The following is a 25600-nucleotide window of genomic DNA, read 5'->3' on the forward strand; positions in this document are numbered from 1 at the left end:
GGTGACAATGAAGAGGGAAGGGAGAGAGATAGGAGTGGGATGTTGATGAAAAGGTAGGGGAGGGGGAGAAAAGGAGGATGAGGAGGTAGAGGTGAGAAGAGAAGGGTGGGGGAAGGAGTAGGAGGTGGTTGGTGGGTAATGGAGTTTAGTGGTTGATGGAGGAGAGAATTTAAAGCCCTGAAAATCTAAGAATTCCTTCACAAGGTTCGTTCACGGATAGTGAGTCGGGGCCTAAGATCAGGTGGAAGAAGAAGAGTGCGTTAGATTTTCCAAAATATTCCTATTTAATTAGTAATTTAAGAGTTAAATCGCTACTAAACTATGTTGGTGCCAAAAAATACTGAGTTCAAAAAATGTGTCTGTTTAATTAGTAATTTAAGAGCTAAATCGCTTCTAAATTGCGATAGTGCCAAAAAAGACCTTAATCAGGCTAAAAAATTAAGTTCACGTGTCAAATTGATTAGAAATAAAAATTAAGAACTAAATCGACACTAGAAAATATTTCGAGATAAAACCGGCCATTTTTCTTTTTTTTTTTTTTTTGGGGGAGGGGCCAATAAGAAAAATAAATGAGCTCAAGAACCGTAAATCCCAAAAAACGTCTCCTCACGTGCTGCCCACGTTTTCTTTCTCCACTTTTTCACCGGTAAAAAAAATACTCCTGTGTGGCCAGCCCGTTGCCGGTCACTAGCCTTCTTCTCCAACTATTTCTTCTAACTCCATCAGATCAGAAACATTTATATTTTTTCCGGGGAGTCAAATGAATGAAAAATGAAGCTGATCGTCCTCAATCTCTCTCTTCTCTTTCTCTCTCTGCATTTGTCTTCTGTATTTCATTTCGCCATCGCTAAAGGCGGCCTTATCAGCTCTAATTTCTCAGGTTTAGAAAGAAAAAGTTCTTGAATCTTTGCCTGAATTTCTCCGTATTTTAAGCTTCAATGAATTTTACTGCGTTTGCTTTCATTTAATGAGAATCTTGCCTTTACTGATTCAAGGAGTGTTAGTTGTTAACAAATTTTCTCTTTAGAGTTGAAAATGTGGGAATTGATGACCAGTAGTAGTAATTCTTGTAGCTTTTGGTCATTTTTCGTCAATTGGCTTGGGATAATTGGATTTTGTCTCTTATGAAATAAAGAAATTTACTTTATTCTATTACTGGAAGAATATGCCCGTATTGGGGAAAATTTTAAAATTGGAGGTTGCATCATATGCCAATGTTAATTTCGAATTTCCATTCCAGTCCCAATTCATCATGTTTTTGCACGTTGAGATGACAAAGAAGGAGAGATCAGGCTTTGATAGTTTTCGTAATTTTGGATTGTAGAGTTGTGATCAGTGGCAAAATTCAATATGCGTAGCAAAGTTTAATCCTTGTGGACAAGTTTTATTTTTTGAATTTGAAACTTAAATAATCTTTGTGTTTTGGTAGGTTTGGGCGATATTAGCTATGTCGGTTCAGCAAGGCATTTGTTTGAGGAAAAGAAGTTCTCAATGCAAGAGCATATCAAAAGACTGTACTGTCAAAAAAACTCAAAATATTGCTTTCTTAACGTCTTAATTGTTGCACGATTTGCAATTAAGACAGAAGACTGTTTGATTTGCAGTAACAAATTGGCTGAAGGGTACATGAGTAATGCTGAGCTCGAGAAGGCCATCAAGGAATTTAACCGTAGGTGTAGTAGCATATCTAGAGTCTACAGGTAAGTGTGTTACATGAGCTAATTCTGTCGTAGGCAAAAACTTATTTTGTTTAAGGATTAATTTTCCTACACTGACATTGTAAATATTTATAGACGACTAGGTTTAGATAGATGCATGATACATGCATGAGAAGAGGATTTTAATTTTGAGCATAGATTATATGTCATCCATGTCGACTTGATTCTGTAAGAAATCTTTACACTGCCGTGCGAACCTTCAATGAGGCTTGCATTTTCTTATAGTTAGAAGAGTGTTTAATTTAGTCATGTTTTTGATAATGCAGATTGTATATTTCATAGAAGCATGTCATAGTAGGGGTAGACTAGGTAGTTACTCTTGCAGGGAATTTAATTTGAAAGAGTGGCCACAAAAAATTTGCATGATACTGCATAGAACACGATGCTGAATATATAATTCAGAAATAATCTTTTTTCTTTTTGAAATGGTGATTTATATGCCTGACTTATTGTGCTTTTCTCTTTGAGGGATCTTTTGAATCTACGATCAGTATTGGGGAGAGTGTCTTAGGAGTTCCACTGGTAATATTTCTATTCCTAGATGCCTTCCCATGTTCAAATTTTGCTTTTTACTTGATGATTTCACTCCTTTGACTTCACTGATGTTTTACTGGCCTTCACTGACTTCAGTGGGTAATCGAAATCTCTGATAAGCCTGGCAAGGAAGAACCCGAACCTGCTTTCAAGGTATGAATTTCTTTCATGAACGTATACTCTACAGAAAAGAAATGATACTTTTCCTGTGAGAAAATAAGGAAACTGAATGGCAAATGAAGCTAAAATTTACGTGTCTGCGAGGAGATAGTTTGTGCCAAAGAATAACTTAGAAGAACTTATATACTTTTAATTTATGTTTTCTCTTTTCTCGTAAATCTCCAATGGAAATAAGAGCTATCAATTTCTTCTTGTCCTTATATTTGCCTGCAGTTTTCTTTTTGTTTCTGTTCCTGCAATTTGGATGATTTTCAGTAATCTTCTTTGCATTCATAGATGATATGGTTGTTTGGCTATTAATTTGCTCCATAGCGTTCATTTTGCAGTTCATTGGAAATGTACATGGGGATGAACCTGTTGGTCGTGAGCTTCTCTTACTTCTAGCAAATTGGCTTTGTGACAACTATATGCAGCACCCTTTGGTAATTGCTTTGCTTCACATGTAGCCATGTTATTACTATAGTTAACTTTATCTGACTTATTTCTTTTTTGACCCAACGTTTTTTTTGGTTTAATTTTTGCCCCCATCCACCCCGTGGATGGCCCTTCCTTTAAGTGCATGGTAATCACTTTAAATATCCTTTTTGAAATTGCTAACACCTTGTGAATTTTTTTTTCTTCAAACCCATGTATGTTGAATAAAGGCGATAAGAGGACAAATTAAATTTTAATTTTTCTAATACCACATTGAAACATCGTTTTGTCTGTGTGGAATTACCCTTCTTGTTGTCTTGCTTAATTCCATCATTTGCTCCTTGTACCAATATTTATGATTCTTTTCTGGACTAAGAAATTTTCCCTTAGGCTCTTGCAATTATTAGTTTCCATGTTTTCCACGGATTGATGTTGCTTCTGAAAGCTTCTTATTGAGTGTGTTACGATTGAATGTTTAACTTTTATATGCAGGCTACTTTGATTGTGAATAATGTTCACCTTCACATACTTCCGTCCCTTAATCCGGATGGGTTTCAATCAAGATTGCGTGGGAATGCAAAAAATGTAGACCTAAATCGTGATTTTCCAGACCAGGTATCTTGCAGCACTTGCTATCTTTGGACATTTTTATTCTTCAACCATAAACTGAATAAAACTTAGGTATCTAGAATTGGATGTTATGGAATTGAAGTCCTAAGGGGAGCAAGTTGTGCAATGTAAACTCTATATAAAAGCCGAAACTTTTCAGATGCATAATTTCCATTTGGTTTGGTTTGATGTATCTCAAGTGAACAACCTTTTTCTTGCATGCTCATCTATAACAAGGTATTACTTTTGGGAAAAAGTACTCAGAAGAATAGTCAACTTGTGAAAACACTAAGAATCTTATGCACAAATTTTGAGGCAATAACTGAAATTAGCAATGTAAAATATGAGTCACTAGACACTAGCATTTTGATTAAGAATGAGCTATCGGGTAAAGGAAATTAATGGAAAGTATGAAAAAGGAAACTTTCAAACATTGTCCCCTGTCTATATGAGCATTTCGGTAGGCCAAGCTTTTCCTTCTGTGATGTTTATTATCTAGGTCAAATTTTGAATGGAAAGTATGGTAATCGATGAAGAGAAAGGTGCTCAATATCACCTTGATACAAATTGCTGCTCATTACTGGATAAATCTATCCTTTAGTGCCACTGCTTAAAGTACCACCTAGTAAGATGACCATAATATGCTTCTAGGAAAAGAATTCAGGCATGATTCTGAAATGTAAACTTAGTGACTTGTTTCCCTTGATGTAAAATATCACCTTGCATCACAATTTCTCTATCATTATGAGACCTTTTCCCCCTCCAACCTGTGAGTTCAGTATCTGGCTACTGTTCGGATTAAAATAATTAAGGTAAAACGTTTTCCTTTCCATAAAGTGGCTCGTAAATGTATTGAGACTATGTTTGTCTGAGTGTTACTTTTAAACTTTGGAATGAGTTACTCTCCATATAAGGTTAGCTTTCTGTTGACAAAATTGTTTATACAACAATGTCTGCTTTATTCATTCTTATTTGTAGAATGACTCATTTACAAGCATTCACTGACATGAAATGACATAGTTCTTTCACATGAATGATGACCTGGGCATGCGACAACCTGAAACAAAAGCAATTATGAGTTGGTTGGAAAAGATTCATTTCACAGCATCTGCCACTCTGCATGGGGTAATGTTTCCCTCTGTTGCATACTGCCTTAGTATATTAACTTCTTGGTTTGTGAACTGTGCCTATTGTGACAAGGAAGAGTTGCAAATCAAAGCCAGTGATAGAAGTTCCTGCTTGAAAGGACCCTTTCTTTTGTTGATATGTACAGAGATCTCAATAGCTCTTAAGGAGATCGAAAAGAATATTTCTTTGAAATCTTCTCTAAGTTTATTCTTCCATAGTTCAGCAGGAAGTTCCTTATCCTCTCACCCCTCTTGCTTTCTCCTTCTATGTGGTATTTTTCTAGTATTTTTCCTTTTCATTTTTCTTTTCTGATTGAAATACTGTATTTTGAGCTTGATTCTTAACATACATTTTCTTCATCTTCCAATAAAATGAATTTTAATTTAACATGACTTTTCTTTACAGAGTATTCACGTGCTTTTTGCTTTTTCTGGATTCACGTCATCGACCTTGTCTCTCAAAAACAAAAGAGAACGTGTTGATGTTTTTGTAAATAATTCTGCTGAATGGTTGAGTGTGCCAAATTGTGTGATAAAATAAAATCATACGGGATACTACTAGGTTTAACTGGTCATGCATTCATTGTAAGAGAAGGTTCAAACCACTGCTGATATGCTTTTTCCTTTTAATAAGCGACTACTGCATGTATACTTTGAGGCAGCTCAGTGACTTGAGGAGGCCTAAGTTAGTTGGATACAGATATGATCAACCATACTTGATAAGCTAATTAGCCTTTTTACTGTACAGGGAGCACTTGTTGCTAATTATCCATGGGATGGAACTACAGATGAAAAGTGAGTATTCTATATTTGATTCTGCCTTGAATTTATTCAGCATTTGATTGAGTTATTATGGAGACATGGAAATACTGTAAACCATTCTAGTTGCACATCTTTTTTTTTGTGAACGTTAAGAATCCTCATATAACAACATAATCTTTTTCCTGCTGGCAGCGTTAGTTTCTTTGGAAATTAAGTTAGTTCTCTGAAATACGTTTCATGTCTGATTGTGGTGTTTTGGACAACCGTTGATAAATTGATGAGAGTGACCTTGCTTTCGGGGGATAAGATTTGACAATGTAAATTCTTTTTTATTGTCATGAACTCACCACCATTGGTATATGGATTGGTTGCTGGACCTTTTTTTAATTTTTTTCTCATTTGGAGAAAGCATTTACCATAGCTGGAACAGTTCCTTTGAATTTTGATTAAGTCAGTTAATCATGTTTCTAATTGGCACCTATCTTCTAGAATAAATCATGGTATATTTGTTTGTTGACTTTCGTTACAGTTCAGTTGCCTGTTTCTGCAAAGTTTTATTTATTTATTTTTTGCATACTACTATAGAATCACTGATCTTTTTCCAGTGCTAGCAGTTATGTTTATCAATTTTTCTCTTAGATTTTCTTGTCAATCTGGATCATCTCAGGAAGTACTACTATGCGTGCCCTGATGACAAAACATTCAGATTCATGGCAAGTTTATACAGTAATTCACACCATAATATGTCCTTAAGCAAGGAGTTTCCTGGGGGAATAACGAATGGAGCTAAGTGGTATGATATCATTTACATAAACTGAATGAAGTAACATGCTGCAAATGCTCCATGTAGAGACACCTTGTGGAACTTATCTTCTTTTTCTTTTGTGTTCAAATATTAATTCTCCTGCAGGTATCCTATATATGGTGGGATGCAAGATTGGAATTATATATATGCTGGCTGTTTTGAATTGACTTTGGAGATTAGTGATGACAAGTGGCCTAATGCAAGTGAGGTTAGATCTCAACCAAGCCTTTTTTGCATTTAAGAAGTACAAAATATCCCTCAAAACTGCTTTAAAGTTATCTATCAAGAGCTCACTTTGCAGGTGTACTAAATTTGAGATATCTTCAGATTATTATTGCTTTACTTTGGGCTTCTTGTTAGCTAGTGATAGTGGTTAGGTTGTAACTTGAAGAGATCTCTACAAAAGTTTCTTCTTTCAAACTTTTTGTTTTCCAGAATCCTTGATATTATTGATTGGGTAATGGTGGTAGAATTTGGTTTTCTTGCTAAATGACAGGTGTGAAGAGATCATTCTTGTTAGATTTTAGGGGTGGTTTTTTTTTAACCATTGTTTGTGATTTCAGAAGACATCTATACAATAAAAGGATTTCTAGATACAAGGTCTTCATTATTTATTTTCTGGACCTTCAGATGACGTATGACTACTGAATTGAATAAATGAACGTATTCTTTTCCTAGTGTTATTCTCCCAAATCCATTTTATTCCTCCTATCCTTTCAAGACTCTATTTTATGCTCTCCTCTGGTTTTACCTTGATGTATCTATCTTTGCAGATTCCTGTTCTTTGGGAGTTTAACAGAATGAGCATGCTAAACCTTGTTGCAAGTCTTGTAAAGGTAAGTTTTTTATGCTGCCGTTATCTTTTTTCTATATTGTTGGCAATATGCCCCCAAGTCTAACATTCATTGTTTTAAAGTTGCTCCTAATTGTTGATCCTGCTGTGTCCATATTCTCTTAAAACTGTGCATGTACTTAGCTACCTAGCTTTGGGAGTACACCATATTGACATCATGGACAAGCATTGGCTACAAATTTTGTTGTACAATTTGGAGCATGCTACCAATTATTGAGCATCCCTGGTGCTGTTCATGTAGTGTCAAGTCCAAATTGTTCATGACCACGTCTTCTGTGTGTTTTCTAACAAAAACCTGTAACTCCAGAAGCCAAAAAGATTCTCTTTTTGGAGGAGGACTAAAGCAATGTAGTTCATGTGTTATTATTATTGTTTGTTCATCTATCTGGTTGTTTAATTGGTCGAGAGGTTTGATATTTGTTATTGGAAGATATGTAGTTTTTTGTATGGTGACTTTAATGACGTTCACTTCAAAAGACTTTCTTATTATGTAGACAGGAATACAAGGACGGATCTTCTCATCAGATTATGGAAGCCCTTTGGCAGCCTCAATATCTATTAAGGGAATAAACTCCACGGTACATCTTTGATTATGCTTGACTTGCATTTGAGACACAGGTTTCTGAAACTTACCAAGATAACACATAACCATGATGACTTATATGGCTACATGAAGAATATAAGAGTGAAATCGTACAGTTTTGTATTCTTCATGCTTCACATAATTAGGTCACTGCAGCTATTTGTCTATATTGATGGCATCGCATGAGCAGTATTTTTATGTGATCAAACAGAATAAAGATGTTTAATTAAGGTAGCGTTTGATTTGAATTTTTGGTCATAGGAAGGGGACGACCACTGAATAAAAAGGTGCATGACAATTGTTGTCTAAGCACTATTAGATGGTCCATCAGATTGTAATATAACTCCAAAGGGGGTTAGTCATTGCTGGTTGTATACCCTAATATGTCGGATTTTTAATGATGTAGCAGAATAGCTGATTTCTTTCAATTTATTTTTTCACAACCTTTTAATTAACAGATCAAAGCTGGCAAAGTGTTTGCTGATTATCATCGTTTGCTGACTCCTGGAGAGAAATACGAAGGTAATCATAATCAGCCTAAATGTTTCGGTCTTCATCCACGATATCAATGTTTTTCATCAGTGTAGTCACTGAATTTCAGTAGTTTTTGTCTTCACTTATAGCTCGCTCGCAATTGGATATGATTAAAGCAAGAGTACATACCTACAAATTTTTTTGTGAACATTCTGATTTTAACTTAAAAATTTATAGTTGTCGCATCGATGCCCGGTTACAAGTCCAAGAGTACACGTATCATGTTGGGAGAAGAAGCAAGTACGGTAGACTTTATTCTTGATCCGGTAGTTGCTGCCAGAGATGATTTACTGCCAAGCAGGTGTGACTGCAGCAGCTTTGAGAAGAGAGAGCAGAAACTCATTGAGCTTTTGCCTGGGCAGCATTCAGAAATTTTGATCATTGTAATTCTAATTCTACTATTCCTCTGCTTTTTGATGAAGAGGAGAGTAATATTGAATTATTTGAGACCAAAACAGATGGCAGGGCAAAAGCGGCCCCTTGTTGTATGAATTATTCATATGCACTTAATTAGGAATCTTTGTATTTTAGGACACATTTAGTACATAATGTGCATTTAAACATGATATACCTTTTGTACAACAGAAAGGAAGAGCAGCAGCATGATACAAGATGCAAAGCTGATTCATGAACGCTGTCATGGATTATAACCAATCCTATTTTTGGTTTCCCATTGTAAGGTAGAAAAATATATGTCTGAAGTGCTTTGTATCTGTCTTTTCTTGCAGAGCCTTGATCTTTGTGTTGTCTCTTCAACAAAATTACTCGAAACTTGGCTTTGAATCTTTGATGATTCCCCCAAGTCTTATAACTACTAGATTCACAGTTAACACGAAATACTGTACAGTGAGCACTGTCAATCTGATGAGCTGAACTTATTCCGTGTTTGATTATATTCATAATCTTGCGTGAAAACTCGAAAAGAGAAATATTTGGAAACAACCAATTTTTCCACTTGTTTGAATTCGATCACTATCAGTGCAACTCGAGCTCAAACAAGTACAGAAATTGGAACGTGAACTCGACTCGATATAATGAAAATCAAACTCAAGCTTGACTCGTTTGAGATCAAGTAAATATCAAGCTCGAACTACTCGAGCTCGAGCTCGAATTTATACCTGTGATTTTTTTTTTCTTGTTTTCAATTTTTGACGTTTTAGATTTATCAGATTACCATTTTGTTATTCATCATTTTTTTACTAAACATTACTTCATGTAAATTTATTAAAATACGAACCCATAATAGTTAGGATTAATCTTTCCTACACTGACAGTACATACACTGATAATTAGGATTGTTACATAATTAAAATATATAATATATAAATAATATAAATACTTGATCAAGCTCGTCGAGTATTCGAGTATTTATTTTAAATGCTCGAACTCAACTCGTTACATGTAACGAGCAGCTCGAGCTCGAGCTCGAGTTTGAATTCGAACCAAAGCAGCTCGAGTTTGAATTCGAATCAAGCTTTGGATCAAGCCGCTCACAAACTACTCGTGAGTGGCTTGGCTTAATAGCACCCCTAGTCTAACCAAGTTAGAAGATCTTAAGAATGGTAACTACTTAGCAAAGCATGTAAAATTGGATCCCTTTTTCTGCTACAAAAAATGTCTGTGCTTTACGGAAAGTCGGATATATGTCTTGGATTTAGCACTTGACAACTTGGGTAAATTAAACGCAAGGTCGGATTTACATGATCAGTCTGTTGCTGTTGCAGAGGGATCATCATTATTGAAAACATTTCCAGGATGCAGGAAAAGAGAAACAATTTTGGAGGGGAAAATCAACAAATAAAAGATTTGAGACATCCTAGCTTAACATGTTATAAAATACAAACACAGACAGCATTTTCAGTGAAGTTTTTTGACAAAGGAATTCAATGGCAGCTCAAAAGGAAAAGTATCACTAGCACCTCAGCGTCATGACACCAAACTTCCACTGATAGTGGCAATTACAACCACATGCCACAATTTCTATTTAGTTATAAAAAATGAATGCCACCAGAATTGTATTAAACTGAAAAAAACTTAGAAAAATAATTTGATATAGGTACGTACACATGAGGATTGGGAATATTCAACTAGACAAATTGGAATCAAATCCTGAACCCCAAATAGACAAAAGTGTCTTGTGGTGTTGGTTTCAGGCAAATAAATTCCTGATCATCTTTATTTCAGGCAAGAGTTTTATCTGATTTATTACTCACAAATTATGATTTTTGTTGAGTTTATAGTCAACCGACTATTGATCAAAACCTTCACTAATCACACAGCCTGGTGTGCATCATATTCTTTCTTGACTAGTTCGTTCAATCTGTATAACAGCAACTCAAAATCACCTTGTCTCTTGAGAAGGGAAAGGCGAACACGGCGGTTTCCAGCATTGAAAACTCTGCCTTTGCGACCAATGATATTTGCTGCGTTGAGGACTTTAGTACAATTCGTATCTTCTTCTCTTTCACATTTCAGCCATGCATAAGCTGCCATTATCAATACACAAACAGAAAGATCACCGGTAGTATCAAAATGTCTTGGATATGATTATTTGGATAAAAATGTCTGAGCATTTGTATTTAATATAGAACTTTGGCAAGTAGAAGCAAAAGACAGAGTTATTTATACAAATATTTAAATTTTTATTCAGAAGTCAAAAAGGTATTGATATTAAATTATGTTGGGAAATATCCAAATTAATCCAAGACAAATTACTTTTTTTTTTTTTTTCCAAATACTAGTTAAAATAGGAATAAACCAAATCACCAAACAACGATATCAATAATAATAATAAAATATAGAAAAATAAAAGATATAGGACGTGAAAAATCCAAATTAAAAAAAAAAATCATGGGACCTAATCCAGTAACAATCGATATGTCTTCAGTTTTGATTAGAATTGCAATATTCAGGTAACTCACCACCAAAAGACAAACATGGCCAATACATCAAAGATTACATATCCTAGAAAGTACTAAAATCAAAATTCACAGTGATATTGATTTTTCTTCAACTTGGAAGCTTTGATGGTTAGTTCAATCTTTGTTTAGTTCTGTAGGTTGGTTATCATTTTTTAAATTTCAACATTTTGGTCCCTGAACCTCGTTGAAGAATCTCAAGATAGTTTAACAGCAAAAAACTATCAACTAATGGAGGACAGATTAAAACTATTGTATTCACAAAAGTGTATACATAAGGGGAGAATCACCTGGAGATGGTTCTCTGACTCTGTCAAGATAATTGCAGTATTGAGGGGAGATCTCTTGAAGGCTGAATTGCTTTGACAATGATATAACCTGGTTTAACCTTTTCCAGCGGTCCATCATTCTTCTGTATCCAAAATAAAAAATTTCTTTGCCATCATCTTCAAGTAGTGCTTTTAGGAGCTTCAAAGCTCTCAATTGAGTATCCCTTGAGAGGCCCATCTCGGCCAGGCTTATGTATGCTGACATTCCTTCATAAACATCCTTGTCCTTTATTACTGCCCATCTGCACAAAATCTCACAATTGAATTTAACCTAGAACGTCAGTTTATAAGAGCAGTTTTTATGTTCAGAACTTCATCCATCTGTTCACAGACGTCTTGCATGTTAGGTTTTCTACAAACAACCGTAGTAGTACTAAAAACTGCTGCAAGCATGATTCAGCTATAAGCCTGTATCTGCGTGTGCATTCTTAAAAAAGAAACCACATCCAAAACATGACATTAATTTGAGTATACAAGTCCATTAGTATTACCCAAATCTACTTCCAGCATGGCCAGTGAGCTTAGAAATTGTGAAGATCATGACATCTTCATCTGCTGGAGATGGAATCGCTGTAAAATGCGGCCAATAATAGGCATGATCATAGACAGCCTTGACAGTAGGGCCTCGCAGAACCGCTTTCTTCAACTGACCATCTGGATTATTTGGTGAAGTTACAAACTCGATGATATCCAAAGCATCTGAATTATTTTTGAGCGAGGATACATCACCACCAAACTCAAAATGAAGAGTTTCGAAGTAATCTGTTTGTTTTTTGTAAAGCTGTGGGAATAGAACTGTGTCAGTTCAATCTTATTGTAGTTTCTTGGTTTTTAAATGGAAATCAGTATCATGTACAAGGACAAACCGGATAATAAGGTGTAGATGCCACAACTCTTGTGCGAGAAGATGAGTTTCGAGAGGAAAGAGCAAAAACCGCAGCATTGAGAAGTTGAGTTGAACCAGCACCAAAGACGATGTATTTTCCATCTGTAATAGCATTTTTGGCAGCTGCATGTAGTGTGCGGATGTGTTGATCCAGAACCTGCGAGATACTTGTATCGTCCGAAAACGTATAGCTCATTCGATGCCATCCTGCAACTAAGAGGGCACTACTTGCAGCATGTCGCATCCAATAGGGCTCTAGAAACAAAGGATCTCCACTGCACTCAGCCAATTTCAGCTTTTACTTAGCGACAAAATGATTACCATAATGTAGCTCGCAAGTTATTCTCTCTAAACGAGTGACTAAAGACAGCAACAGACTTGTTATTAGTGTTAATTTTGCACTTGAGAATTTGAAGAAGAGAATTTACGTAAAGCAAAAGCACCAATCAACAATACTGAGTAACGTAGATGGGAAAGACTTTATCTGGATCAACAGTTAGCGGGACTACTAGAAAAAGGTTTCTAGATGTTCGCTCCAAATAGAATTTAGGAAAACAAGCAGAATCTCTCCAGCTCATTCGATACGATGAAATGTCTTTCGAATCTAGATTTGGTATTGATCGAATAGAAAGAAACTTTTTCTTGAAATTCTTTTACAGATAGAGTGCAACTTAATATGTTCCTCCAAGATTGGGGAGCTCCAAGAGAGGGATAGATTAGAAGTTTTCCAAAGGGTTATTATCACTTTTTAAACTATATCACTACTATCAGTTTACCTTTTAACGTTATCTTTGAGTTTACCTTTTAACGTTATCTTTGAGTCGCGTCACTCCCATAAGTAATTCAACTAAACATGTTAAGAAATTTTGGACAAAAAAACCCCCTTTGTTCTATAGCATTATCACACTGTTATTATCACTTTATCCCTTGAAATTATAGTGATACAATCGCTTTAATTCCGAACATTAATTTCTAGCCATTTTATTTCATCATTAATCTAACTAGTATGGTAAAAAAATTTTAAATATATTTACCATTTTTATATATAATTAAAAATAAAAAAAATGGAATGATTATTCTTTTTCACTTTAAGAGATCCAAAAATATAAAAATAAAACAATTTTCTCAAATTTTTTTCACACTTATTAATACTAGGAAAAGAAAAGGAGATAGGAAAGAAGGAGACAAATAATTAGATTTTGCAAAGAAAGAAAATAAAGAAGAGTCTAATATTATCGTATTACTTTAAGGTTGTCGAGATTAAAATTGAAATTTGGTGATAAACAGAAAGTGAAATAATTTTAAAATAATAAAATTATTTAATCCTTTTTTATTTGTATTTAAAAAAAAAAAAAGAATTGAACTCTTTCTCTCTCTCTCTCTATCTCTCTCTTCCCCTCCCCATCTTTCTATTTTTTTTCCAACATTAATAAGATTGCCAAGAAGAAAGAGATTAACACTTTAACTCTTTTGTTTATACTAAAAGGGAGAAGAACCATTCTAAATTTTCTATTATTTTTATTATTCAAAGAGGAGGGTACTTTTTTCTAAAGTTTTTTAACTTACTAAATTAGTTTAATGGTAGGATAAATTACTTAAAAATAACTCTAGGGGGTAAACTGATAATGATGCTATAGTTTATGGGAATAAAGTGATAATAATTTTAAGAGTTAAACATATCTTTTTAGTTTAATCAACAAACTCCGTTAAGTTTAACCGTTAATTTTGGATATAAAGTGACTAAAAAATAACGTTAAGAGGGACATTGATAGTGATACTGAACATCAAATGGGTAAAGTAATAATAACCCTTTTCCAAAAAAAAGATTGAGGAATGCTTTATCTACTAGTTTCCTGGTATTATGAAACATTTGGCTTTAGAACTAGGGGCCTATTTGGAATCGAGTTTTTTGACCAAGTTTTTTAGCTATTAGTTTTTAACAACTTTAGCTACAGGAATCTAAAAAAACTTATCAAACTTTTTAACCTACACACTTTAAAATGTCTAATACACAAAAAACTTCCTCTTTTCTTCTTCTTTCTCCCTCACCCTGATTCACGACACCTTCATCGCCGGCCACCACCACCTCCGCCGCTGCTTCCGGTGCCGACCTTCCTTTTTTTTTTTTTTTTCCTTCCTTTCTTCCTCTCCCCCTCTCCTCTTTCCCTCCCCTCCCTGGCCACCCTTCCCCTTCCCTAGCTGCGATCTGGTCGCGCGGTACCAGACCGCATCTGCGATCTGGTCACGCGACCAGATTGGGCAAAGGGAGAGGGGGAAGGGGAGGAGAGTAGGAAAGGGGAGGAGAGAGGGAGAGGGAGATGGAGAAGAGGGGGAGAGAAAAAGCCAAAAAAAAAAAATATTTTGCGCATGCTATGGCTGCTAGTTCTCTGGCTTCGGGAGGGAGCGAGGGAGGGTGAAGGGGAGTAGAGGGAGAGAGGGGAGCAGAGAGGGAGAAGAGGGGAAGAGAAAAGGAAAAAAAAAAATTTTTGGACCATGGCTGCTGGTTCTTCAAGGAGGTAGGCTGGGACCTTAGGACTTGATTCCCCGCCCCCCTTTTCTATGTTGTTAGTCGCAAAGAAAAAAATGTAGCAACTGTAGTAGTTTGATAAGATTTTCTTTCTCTATCTCAGCCTGACCGACATATAAAAAGATAGATGTGCATGAGGCCTATTTAATTTGATGATCCAATTCGGTGTCTGAATTTAATGGGTTTAGATCTTAATATATTGAGATGCGTTTGATAACAAAAAATAGAACTCTCTGAGCAAAACTCACTCTAAAAAGTAAGTGATAAATCATTCATTTATTACTTAACGAAAAATATGTTTAAATATTAAGATTTCATTATTTAATAATTCGATAACTTCAACAAATTTTATATTTAAATTTTATCAAACGCACGCGGTTGTTGAATGTGGATACAGCGAGTAAATTTCCTAATCTGGTTCTTCAACAAACCATAGCCACTAGCCAATGGCATCTAATGCCTTGTTTAAAATGGTTTGTTGTAGCCGTCTTAGTAGAATATTCAGGTTCACAGCGTACGGCCCCTGATGAGCCAACTACGATATTAAAAACAGTTTCGTTCCACTATTCGACAAAAACATTTTACTCGATTGATCATTCCTTGACGGCACGATCATTTTCATGAATAGTGAGTTAGAGCATGCAAAAGAAGTCTGAAATCTGGAGATGCAATTGCATGCCGCCTGAAATAGGACTTAGCAACCTAAGGGAAGACGTGAATTTCCAGGAGAAGAACTATCATAAATGAACAAATATGTCATCCCTGATCAATTTGTCATCCCAAAAATATTTTCTTCTTGATTCCCCTCTCCATACCAAAAAATTATAATGAAAAAAAAAAAAAAATTTAGCCACAGGCAGAAGAGGGGAGGGGGATTTGAGAGGGATAGCGAGGCCAAACCTATCAGCATCAGCAGGGCAGTCAGTTATGAATTGAGAGCAGTCAGGTCCCTGAAAGCACGAGTTGCACTCACAAACTGGTTTTCCATCAACAACCAATCCATCAACATAGGCTCTTCCATTGCCAGAACATGAAATCGATGCCACAGATTCAGCTTCTGCTGCAGCGTTTTGGCTCCAAGTCAGCTGATTCCGGACCTTGTACTGTTGCGTCATAAGCAAGATATTAACTATCATGGAAGCCAAAAGGCAAACAGCATAGCAAGAGCTATGCATCTTGGCCATGCTGCCTTTTTGGCTTTTTCAAGTAACCTCAATGATCAAATTCTCTCAGGATTGAAATAGAGAATATGCTTGAGATTCACCAGAAATGTTAAGCCAACTTTGGTGGCCCTGCTGACTTTATGTTTATTTCCTTTGTCGACTTGTCGTTGCTGACATAACTATGAAAGCATTTGAAAATGAAGCATGATGTTATTCACTAACAGTAAAGATTAAAAGGTTAATCAATTTTCAGTTCAATTACCTTTTTTTCAAATATTATTTTTAGTGTAAATGGGAGGTTTCGAGATACCTCAAATCACAGTAGGCTTCTTTTTTAGAATGGTCATGACGTGCTTGGGAACAAGAAGTGCTGATTATTGACTAGACACAGTTTTAGAAACATCTAAAAGGTAAAAAGATTAAGAATCTGTTTACAGGACCATTGTTTCTTTAATTAATTTTTGGCTCAGCAAGCGACTTATTTTTCACAACTCTTAATATTCATGACATCATACAAACTTTCTTCTTTTTGAGTACACATCATCATACAAACCTAAAACTTATTAGTCATGTTTTTACTACATTTTGTTTTAAATGATCATTGAAAATAAGAATAATTTCCCCCAACTTCTTTTCCACTTATAGTATCCTTCAAAAATATCTTTAAGAGCTTGTCATCACAAAAATGACATTAAACAATTATTAGGATAAAATATTTTAGCTTGAATTTTTGTTTAAAATGCATCATAAGTTTCTTCGAAAATCCGCCTGTAAATGAAAAATGGTATTGCTATTCTTTTTTCTTTTTCATTTTGTATTTTCTTGTTTATTTTGCTTGTGAAAATATCGGACATTAGTTTTTTTTTTCTTTTTGTTTCTTTTATTTCACAATCTTTGAGGTGATAAAACTATGAAGACTTTCGAGATGATAAAACTGTCACGGCTTTCAAAAAGGATGATAAGAATTATAATCAGTTGATACACTTTGAATTCTTCTGTACTCCCTTACCCTCTTGTATGAGTGATAGTGGTGAACTGAAATTTCAATTGAGCCAATGAAAAAATAGTTCTTCTTTTTTACTTTTCTCTTTTTCTAAATTCATTAGTTTTCTAAATTTTTTTAGTATAGCGCCCGTTATATAAACAACACAAAGCTATCACTATATTAGCATTAGTTTTACAAAACATTGTTGTGAATACAATGAACGATAATGCTACAGTAAATAAGGAAAGAAAAGAATAGTAAGTTGGTAACTGAACCTAGAAAATCCCAGTTGGCACAATTTAGTGTCTGGCTGACAAATATTTCATTATTTCTCGACAAACAAAAATTGAATCTCGAGAATCACTTCTCTTTGGACCAAATAGTAAAATCCCATCCTTTGAACTCATTTCATAATAAAGACAGCTTCACAACTCCTTATATGACAACATCAATGTCCGTAAAGTATAATTGGTCCCCAAAATAATACTCTTCACACAAAAAAAAGGCACTTTTCCAATAGTGGAAGGACCTCAAATAGAACTCTTTACAACGATTTATCCCATGAGAGACAAAAATGTCTCTTTACTATGTTGACTTTTTCGTTTTTGGTCTCTTCTCTTTTTTGTTCCAAATTATTTTTTTTTCAAATTTTTTATTTTTAAGCAAATAAAAAATTTCTCTACCAAAAAATTTAGGATGTCCATTGTCTAACTTATAAAAACTGAAGAAACTATATATATATATATAAAACGAATCAATTTCATCTATTCTAAAATTTAAGAAATTTAGAAAAAATTGTATTCTATTTCCTTATAATTAGACAATTTATAGTCAATTATCCATTTTTATAATCACAAATTCACATGTCAATTATTGGACATTTTTAATTATTTTTCCGCTAATGAATTTTTTACTTATTAGGATCTTTTCTTTGTCATGTTTTTAAACTATTCAATTGTTAGCATATTCTCTATTATATATATATTTATTTATTTATTTATATATATATATATATATATATATATATATATATACATACATACACACACACTAAATTCATGTATAACATTGCTACCACTAATTAGAGTGGTCAAAATCAAACCACAGGTTAAAATTCAAGAATGAAATGCGTGAGAATGGTGATGTACTCAAAATTATCATAAAACTTCGTTTTATCTATTAGATATTATATTCTAATATGTACTAAATTTATGAAATCGGTTTGATTATTGGATGAAATATGTGAGAATGGTGATGTATGGATTTTGATTATAATATCTCTACCAATTTTAATTGAAAAGCATACTTTTTTTTATTGGAAAACATGTTGATATTAAATGAAAAATATTTTTTATTGAAATTTTTTTTTAGGGGCGGGTACCCTATGACCCGCCCCTTTTTTTCGGTACCTGAATAGCGGGTACCCTAAAATATTAGGAGCGGGTCGGGTACCCACCCCTACATGTCAGGATGTAACATGTCCCCTTAGTACTCCGCTTCATATCAACTTTACACACACACACAGCAAAATCAGCATCACAATAATCAATAAAATCAATAAAGTTTGTTCTAAAGTACCACAAACCTAAATTCAAATAATTTAAGAATGTTTTAGTTACATAGAATGGAGTTTTTTTGCCAAAATAACCTTTTTTTTTCCAAAAAATATTCCTACAATGATTCAACTTCAAATTTTATTACTAATCTAATCTTCTGACCTTATCCCCTAATAAGGAGCAACCTTCTCCATGCTTTCTAAATCGAATTCTTCAAATTCAATCAAATTCTCGTTACCACCATTATTAACATAGGAGGTTTCAAAGTCATATGTATCCATCCAAAATAAAAGCAAAAGACTCCTTTCCTCAGCCCTAAATGCTATTCCCCCATATTGCCACATGCACAATGAGTTCCCGTTCAATGCAACATGACAAAATCAAAACCAAAACTCCGGAAAGAGTTAATTTAATGAACAAGTGATGGAGAGTTCTGTACAAACATACTACTAATTTCAATTTCGCTAGGTTTGTAGTGAGTTTTTCTTTTTTTTTTTTTAATAGGAAAGAGAGCATCAGAAAGAGAAAATTACTGCAATTGAAATGGAGATAAACAATCAAAATTTTAGATTTTGCTTTCATTTTTGGCGATAATTCTAGTTTCCCTGGATTTGTAGTGAGTTTTTCTTTTATTTTTTGTTTTTTTTTAATAAGAAGGAAAACATCATAAAGAGAAAATTATTGCAACTGGAATGGAGATGAATAGTCCAATTTTAGATTTTGCTCTCATCTTTGGAAATATCGTCAGATTTATGTTAAGTATTCAAGATTTTTACTCTCATGTTTGGAAATATCGTTAGATTTATGTTAAGTGTTCAAGACTTTTTTGGACAATAGAGTGATAAGTAAAAGCAGAGCAGAGTATGATAGTCATGTAGGAGATTTTTGAACTATATTAATGACTAAACAAGAGTTTTACCCTTTTTCTCATTTCCATTGAATTTGATCAATGGATAACAGAAAAGGTTGTGATGGAAATAAAGTATAAAATTGAATCATTTTAGGAATATTTTTTCCGAAGGGAGTTATTTAGGCAAATAATTCACATAGAATGTATGCTTAACAGTAGAGATAAGAGACTCGTTAGGACAAATCTGAAAACAAGCACAAAGACAAACAGCAAATATGATATCACATATCGAGACGACTAGTAGTTAAATATAATAAACCATCAATCATACCTCGGTAAAGTTTCTCACAAACCTTTTCGCCCTATTCATTCTTGTCAATTTTAATAGTAGCACTCAACAGAGTACTTGTACTTTTGATATCACAGTAATCAAATCTTTTGAACAACTCCTTTGTGTACTTGATTTGATTGACATAAACACCATCTTCAAATTGCTTAGTTGTACTCTACAAAAAATGTGGAGTTTTTCCATCATACTTATCTCAAGCTTTTCTTGCACAAGTCTTTTCAAAATTTTGGCATATTGTGTTGTTAATAGAACCATAGACAATATCATTAACATAAATCTGAATGACTAGAATATCCTTCTTATCTATTTTGATAAACAAGACAGCATCAAACTTTCCTTTTGAAAAAAAATTTCAATAAAAAAAATTGGTTAAATCTTTTATACTAAACACTAGGGTTTGTTTAAGACCAAATTAACTCATAGTTAGATAGTCTTGGCTGAAAATTAGTTCTAATTCTTCTATCAATGAAAAAAAATTTTCATCGAAGGAATAAGTTTTGTTGTGCCTTATATATTATAAGTTAACACGTATATATAGACTAGCGTTCATATTTTATACTTTTTTTTTCTTTTAATGCAATTAGAAGTACTGCTAGCATGAATATGCAAGAAATATGGAAGACGCTAAAACGTATTCGAGTATATATGAATCCTAATGAATGTATCATTGAGGATTAATTTAGTATAATATTATTGGTTTGGGTTGATGTAAGTAGTCATATACTTATGAAGAGAGATGGATTGAATGGTATAGAGGAAGGAGTGTAAGTGAGACGTCTCCAATTCGAGGCTTTCCACTTATACTGAAAAAAGCAAGTCATATACCTATCCATAGTTTAAGTATGAGTTGTTATATTGTAATATTTTGATTTATAATTAATCCCGAACAAAATCCCGAACAACATATCAAGGTCTATGATTGCTTTAATATGTTTCCCAGGCTAGCTTGTGGGGAAATCCGATTGAATAGAATAGGAATGCCTTCGATTAGGAAAATTAGGCATACTGCAGCTGCTACAGGATGTGGATGAAATGTTTCCCTAATTTTCGTAGAAAAATGCTTTAGGTTAGCTCAAAATTTGTATTAAATAACTGCCATGTGGATATTTTTCTTGAATTTAGGTTTGTTGGTAGGGAGTTTCGTCCATTTATAAGGAGAAACTCTGCCAAAATTTTTATAAAAAATAAAAAAGATATTTTATTTAAAAAAAATCCTGAACAATATTTAAAATCTATTTTGACCGAGCAACCATAATAAAAAGTGATAATACGTATTCTTACTTTGAGTTCGAAACGTTATAAAAAAAAAAAATTCTTCTTGAACTTTGAACACGTACAAAACAATAATTTTTAATGTTTTCTAGTTATAGGGCACCATAATGTTTAGACGAACAAGTTGGACCTAGATGGAGCTAATTTCACGTCTTCAAGCACTTTCCCTAAAGAATGTACTGGAGCTAGATGGAACTAATACCACGCCTTCAAGTACTTTCCCCAAAAGGTAATCGTGACAACTTATTGTTGTATTAATGAACTTTTTAGTGCTGAAAATATAATAATGCAGTTACAGTTATTAGCCTTAGAAAACTTACTCGAGATTGAAAAACCAATAAGGAAAAATGACCTATTTCATCCTTCACATTTCGCAAAAATATTCTTTTCGTCTCTCACTTTTAAAATGAAGCAAATTCATCCTTGACATTTAAAAATTAAAGCTATTACATCCCTGAACCCAATTTTCAATCTGAATCAAACCATCCAAAATCCAGTAATAAATTTCGAAAATAGAATTGATAGATCATTCGGTCAACTTCATCATATTCACATGACATTTATTAAACCAAAAAAATTAAAATTATAACATAAAAGGCCATTCTTTGTCTTGGAATAACAGAGTTTTTTTTTTTTGGGTAAATCATTTAATGCACCGTTAGTATATTTGCTTGTGAATCTAGATATGTATCATAAATATAAAATTTGGTGTTTAAATTTAAATTAAAATATTATGGCGATACATAAAACTATCAGTGTATACAATGATAATGTAGGAAAGATTAATCTTTTTTTTATGTTATAATTTTTTATTTTTTCTTTTTAGGTACATTAAATTTCACATGAATATCAAGTTGAGTTAACCAAATGATCTATCAATTACACCCCCGAAATTTGTAATCAGGTTGATTGGTGGTTTGATTCAGATTGAAATTTGGGTTCAGGGATATAATCATTTCAGTTTTTAAATGTCAAGGACGAAATTGGTTCATTTTAAAAGTGAGGGACGAAAAGAATATTTTTGTAATATGTGAAGGATGAAACCGATCATTTTTCCAACCAATAAATATTGATGTTGATTTGTCAAGCCGTAACTTTTGAATTGTGTGGCAAAAATTTTAGTCCCACATCGGCTGAACCTCAAGGAAAGCCTCCCAAATTCATTTATAAATATAGGGGATTTGTGAAGATTTCAATTGCACCACTCAAGAGAGCATTATATGGGCTATTAGTTTCTTGAGTCATTTAACCCATTTATAGTCAAATATTTTAGACTCTCTTGTAAGTGCCATTTTGCCTTAGAAACCACTTTTTTACGGCTTTTGTATTTCTTCTTCATAGTAGAAATATTGCTTCTCCCTTGCCCGTGGGCGTAGGTCAATTTGACCGAACCACGTAAATCTTCTGTCTTTTATTTGTTTTATTATTTGTCTTTATTGGGTTGCCACAACTTTTTTATATGATCAGTTTTACCACCTAATTATTATATGGTTGGTGTCTACCGCCTAATCATTATATGGTTGGTTATATTGCCTATTTTGTTCTAACTTTAGTTTGTTTATTCCTGGGTCAGTCCTAACAATAGCGACTAAGAAAGTGTGTAGCATGAAGACACTTTATATATATATATATATATATATTAATATATATATATATATATATATCAATAAATGATCATTGCATTTTTCTTCTCACTTCCAAGTGAATAAATGAAATGACTAAATATTCTACAAAAAGAATTATATGTACATTTGCCAATCTGTTAGAACTTAGAAGGCCACATGTCCTGGAGATGAAGACTCTGCAAAATTTATTGAAACTATGGTTTTCTGCTGCCGGATATAAATTCTTGATTAGAATGATTCTTAGTATCTTCCTCCGCGACATTTGTATCATTCAATGCATCAAGAAATTGTTATTGGCTGTTCTAGCTATTAGATCTATCCTCCTTTCCTCGAAAACTAACATCTCAAGTCGATGGTGCAGCCATGTAGTAAGTTAAAATCATCTTGGCTATTGACGAGGCTTAGACGCATATAACTCCTCTCAGCACCAAATGCGTGCCCTGCACGACCTATGATCTTTGATTCTCTTAGAACAGCATGACAGTCCTTGTCTTCTTCATTCTGGCATTCGATCCAAACAAAAGCTGCATCAACCAAAACCCATGTCGATGAACTATTCATTTCTAGATGGTATCTAGCACAATGAACTATTCTTCATTTGGACTTTCTAGATTAGAGTTGGAGATTAAAAATTACCTGGAGTTGGAGACCTAACTTCTTTAGAAAATCTACAACGTTTTGGCATTAGTTCTTGGGTGGAGAATCGGTTCGATGCTGACAAAATCTTTCTTATCTTTTCTCATTGGAATCTCATAGCTTTATATCCAATCAAACATTTTTCTTCCATGTCCTTCAAGAACAACATTCAGAAGTTTCAGCCTTCTCAGTTGAGTTTCTCGAGGGCTCCATAGGTGTTCAGATCCACGTAATTCACTATTCTTTCATAAACAACCCTATCCTTGACTATCGCCCACCTGGAGAGTCAAAAAATATATGATCAGTTTAAATCTTTTCATTGATCATACATGAGCTAAAATTCAACCCTTAATTGAGGGTTCTATGCAACAAAATATTAAATGAAATAACAAAATACTCACCAGAAACGGCTTCCAGCATGATCAGTAAGCTTAGAGAAAGTAAAAATCATAAGATCCTCATCCATTGGAGATGGAATTGCAGTGTAGTGCGGCCAGTAGTATGCAAGATCATGAATTTGCTTGGCGTTAGACCCTCTAAGCATAGCTGTCTTTAGCTGACAGGATTGTTTGGTGAAGCGACAAATTCGATGAAATTATTATCAATTGAGGAGCTTGACATGTTCATCCATGTTGCTGTATCTCCATCGAACTTGAACTTTGAGGATTCAAAAGGTTCTGTTTGAGATTTATATACCTGTCATGTTTAAAAGCAATCATTAAATATCAATTAACTGGATATAAATTTTAACCGAATTGATATTGAAATTTTGCTGAAAATAATAGATTAGATGTCAGCCAATTGTAACTAATCGGGTAATACCGCGAAGATGCAACAACCATGGCAGGCGACGATGAGCCATCTGAGGAAAGAGCGTGCACTGCTGCATTAAGAAGCTGAGTCAAGCCAGCACCGAAGACAATATATCCGCCATCTGTGACTGCATTTCCAACCGTAGCATGTAACTTCCTGATTACCTTCTCAAGTTCGTTAGAAGTGAGCGAACCATCCTCAAATTCATAGCCCATTTGGAGCCATCCGGCTACCATAATTGCACTATTAGCTGCATTTTGCTTCCAGAAAGGCTCCAAGAACATTGGTTTCCACTATATTCGGGGGGAAAAAAAGAGTTAATATTAAACTTAACAGACAAGCTCAGTTCAAATTACTAGACAATTGTCAGTTAGGCCTGAAAGTGATACCTGTCAGCATCAACCACACAATCAGGAACAAGCTGTGAACAATCAGGGCCAGTATGACAAGCATTGCATTCACAAACTGGTTTGCCACCATCTAAAACCGAGCCATCCAACTGAGTGAAGAGACAGCTTCAGCTTCCTGAGAAGCTTTTCTAGTCCAACTCAACGTCTTAACCCTGAATCATTACTATGAATTAGAAAAGAAAAGAAAAGAAGATTGAGGACTGCAGAGCAATCCAAGCAGAGTTCGTATTTCAAGCTCATATTTTGCTTTTCCATGTTTGGTAACTGAGTGATTTTGAATCTGATGTTTGTGAATGATGAGTAAAGAGTTGAGACTGATCTCCTCATATACTGGTGGTTATGGCAGTTAAGATGTTTTAGAAAGTAGAAACAATGACTAGATTTCCTGCGACTTTCTTTCACTCATTAAACTAATGCTAAGAAACATAACTAGATTAAATCTGGAATATGTTAATGCGATAAAAAGGTTCTTTTAATCAGGTTTTGAGTTACACCCTTCTATTTTTAACGATTATTTTTTGTATGTTCCCATTGAATTAGCATTAAACAAAAACATTAGGCATGCTTTCTTGCTGGTTCCTTAAGCATAAAATATATTGAGGTTTGAAGCGATGAAGCGAGTGATGAAGCGATGGTCAGGTGATGAAGCGAGTGAAGCATCATCAGAAACCTCATTTCTTCTGATTTCAAAATTGGAGGTCAACTGTGGAACCATCTGAGTTCCGCGTACAAGTATTTTTCTTGTCTTACTTCTTTTTTATTTAGCCATTTAATCTAGTAATTCCAGCTGGCTGAGCCGTTTCTCTTGTCTGAAAGGATTGTTAAATGCAAGAAGGAAATAGTATCTAGGGTTATATAGTACTACATGTTTAAATAGTATTTGATCTCTCCGCTGAACTTAGGGTAAAATCCACTTTATCCCCATGTATTTTAGTAATTTTTCATATAATCCTTATAGTTTCGAAAGCTATATATAATTCCTTCATAGTTTAAACTAAAGTATTAATTGATGGAAATAATCCTTTGTAACAGAATCCAAGGAAATGTCGAGAATATCATTTTTTAATAACTAAAATGGTTAAAATAATCAAAATATATGAAGTCAATATGCATGACACTTTAACTTCTTATGGTTTTATGTTTTATTACATAACTCTTTTAT

The 25600-nt window shown here is 34.0% G+C and overlaps 2 protein-coding genes and 1 pseudogene across 3 annotated transcripts; 1 reads left to right on the forward strand and 2 right to left on the reverse strand.

Moving 5' to 3' along the window:
- The first annotated feature begins 627 nt into the window (after nt 1-627).
- Nucleotides 628-8751, forward strand: LOC113714950 (carboxypeptidase SOL1). 2 transcript variants are annotated; one of them, XM_027239098.2, is made up of 15 exons: nt 629-880; nt 1430-1514; nt 1605-1700; nt 2210-2240; nt 2349-2405; nt 2759-2854; nt 3339-3461; nt 4476-4580; nt 5331-5377; nt 6012-6137; nt 6255-6357; nt 6923-6985; nt 7497-7580; nt 8044-8107; nt 8297-8751. In XM_027239098.2, the coding sequence occupies exons 1-15, from the start codon at nt 772-774 to the stop codon at nt 8608-8610; spliced, it is 1503 nt and encodes a 500-aa protein (XP_027094899.1). In that variant the 5' UTR covers nt 629-771; the 3' UTR covers nt 8611-8751. The 2 variants fall into 2 exon arrangements, with proteins under 2 accessions (XP_071925431.1, XP_027094899.1); XM_072069330.1 differs by lacking the exon at nt 4476-4580 and having other exon boundaries at nt 628-880.
- A 1381-nt stretch (nt 8752-10132) lies between these two features.
- LOC113713825 (tryptophan aminotransferase-related protein 4) lies at nt 10133-16058 on the reverse strand. Its single transcript, XM_027237614.2, has 5 exons — nt 15680-16058; nt 12233-12527; nt 11858-12147; nt 11328-11608; nt 10133-10605 (listed from the first exon to the last, which is right to left on the reverse strand). The coding sequence occupies exons 1-5, from the start codon at nt 15961-15963 to the stop codon at nt 10391-10393; spliced, it is 1365 nt and encodes a 454-aa protein (XP_027093415.1). The 5' UTR covers nt 15964-16058; the 3' UTR covers nt 10133-10390.
- A 6792-nt stretch (nt 16059-22850) lies between these two features.
- Nucleotides 22851-25113, reverse strand: LOC113714276 (tryptophan aminotransferase-related protein 4-like; annotated as a pseudogene).
- Between the last annotated feature and the right edge of the window lie 487 nt (nt 25114-25600).

This window comes from Coffea arabica, chromosome 10c, assembly GCF_036785885.1.
Source record: "Coffea arabica cultivar ET-39 chromosome 10c, Coffea Arabica ET-39 HiFi, whole genome shotgun sequence".
Lineage (NCBI taxonomy): Eukaryota > Viridiplantae > Streptophyta > Magnoliopsida > Gentianales > Rubiaceae > Coffea > Coffea arabica.

What these genes read in the sequence shown, in the direction of transcription:
- LOC113714950 (XM_027239098.2), top strand. Translation starts at nt 772, where the DNA reads ATGAAGCTGATCGTCCTCAATCTCTCTCTTCTCTTTCTCTCTCTGCAT. An exon ending in ATCGTGATTTTCCAGACCAG is followed by an intron (nt 3,462 to 4,475) that starts GTATCTTGCAGC and finishes GAAATGACATAG; the next exon opens with TTCTTTCACATGAATGATGA. An exon ending in GATGGAACTACAGATGAAAA is followed by an intron (nt 5,378 to 6,011) that starts GTGAGTATTCTA and finishes GGATCATCTCAG; the next exon opens with GAAGTACTACTATGCGTGCC.
- LOC113713825 (XM_027237614.2), bottom strand. Translation starts at nt 15,963, where the DNA reads ATGGCCAAGATGCATAGCTCTTGCTATGCTGTTTGCCTTTTGGCTTCC. An exon ending in TGCCCTGCTGATGCTGATAG is followed by an intron (nt 12,528 to 15,679) that starts GTTTGGCCTCGC and finishes GGCTGAGTGCAG; the next exon opens with TGGAGATCCTTTGTTTCTAG. An exon ending in CATCTACACCTTATTATCCG is followed by an intron (nt 12,148 to 12,232) that starts GTTTGTCCTTGT and finishes CTATTCCCACAG; the next exon opens with CTTTACAAAAAACAAACAGA.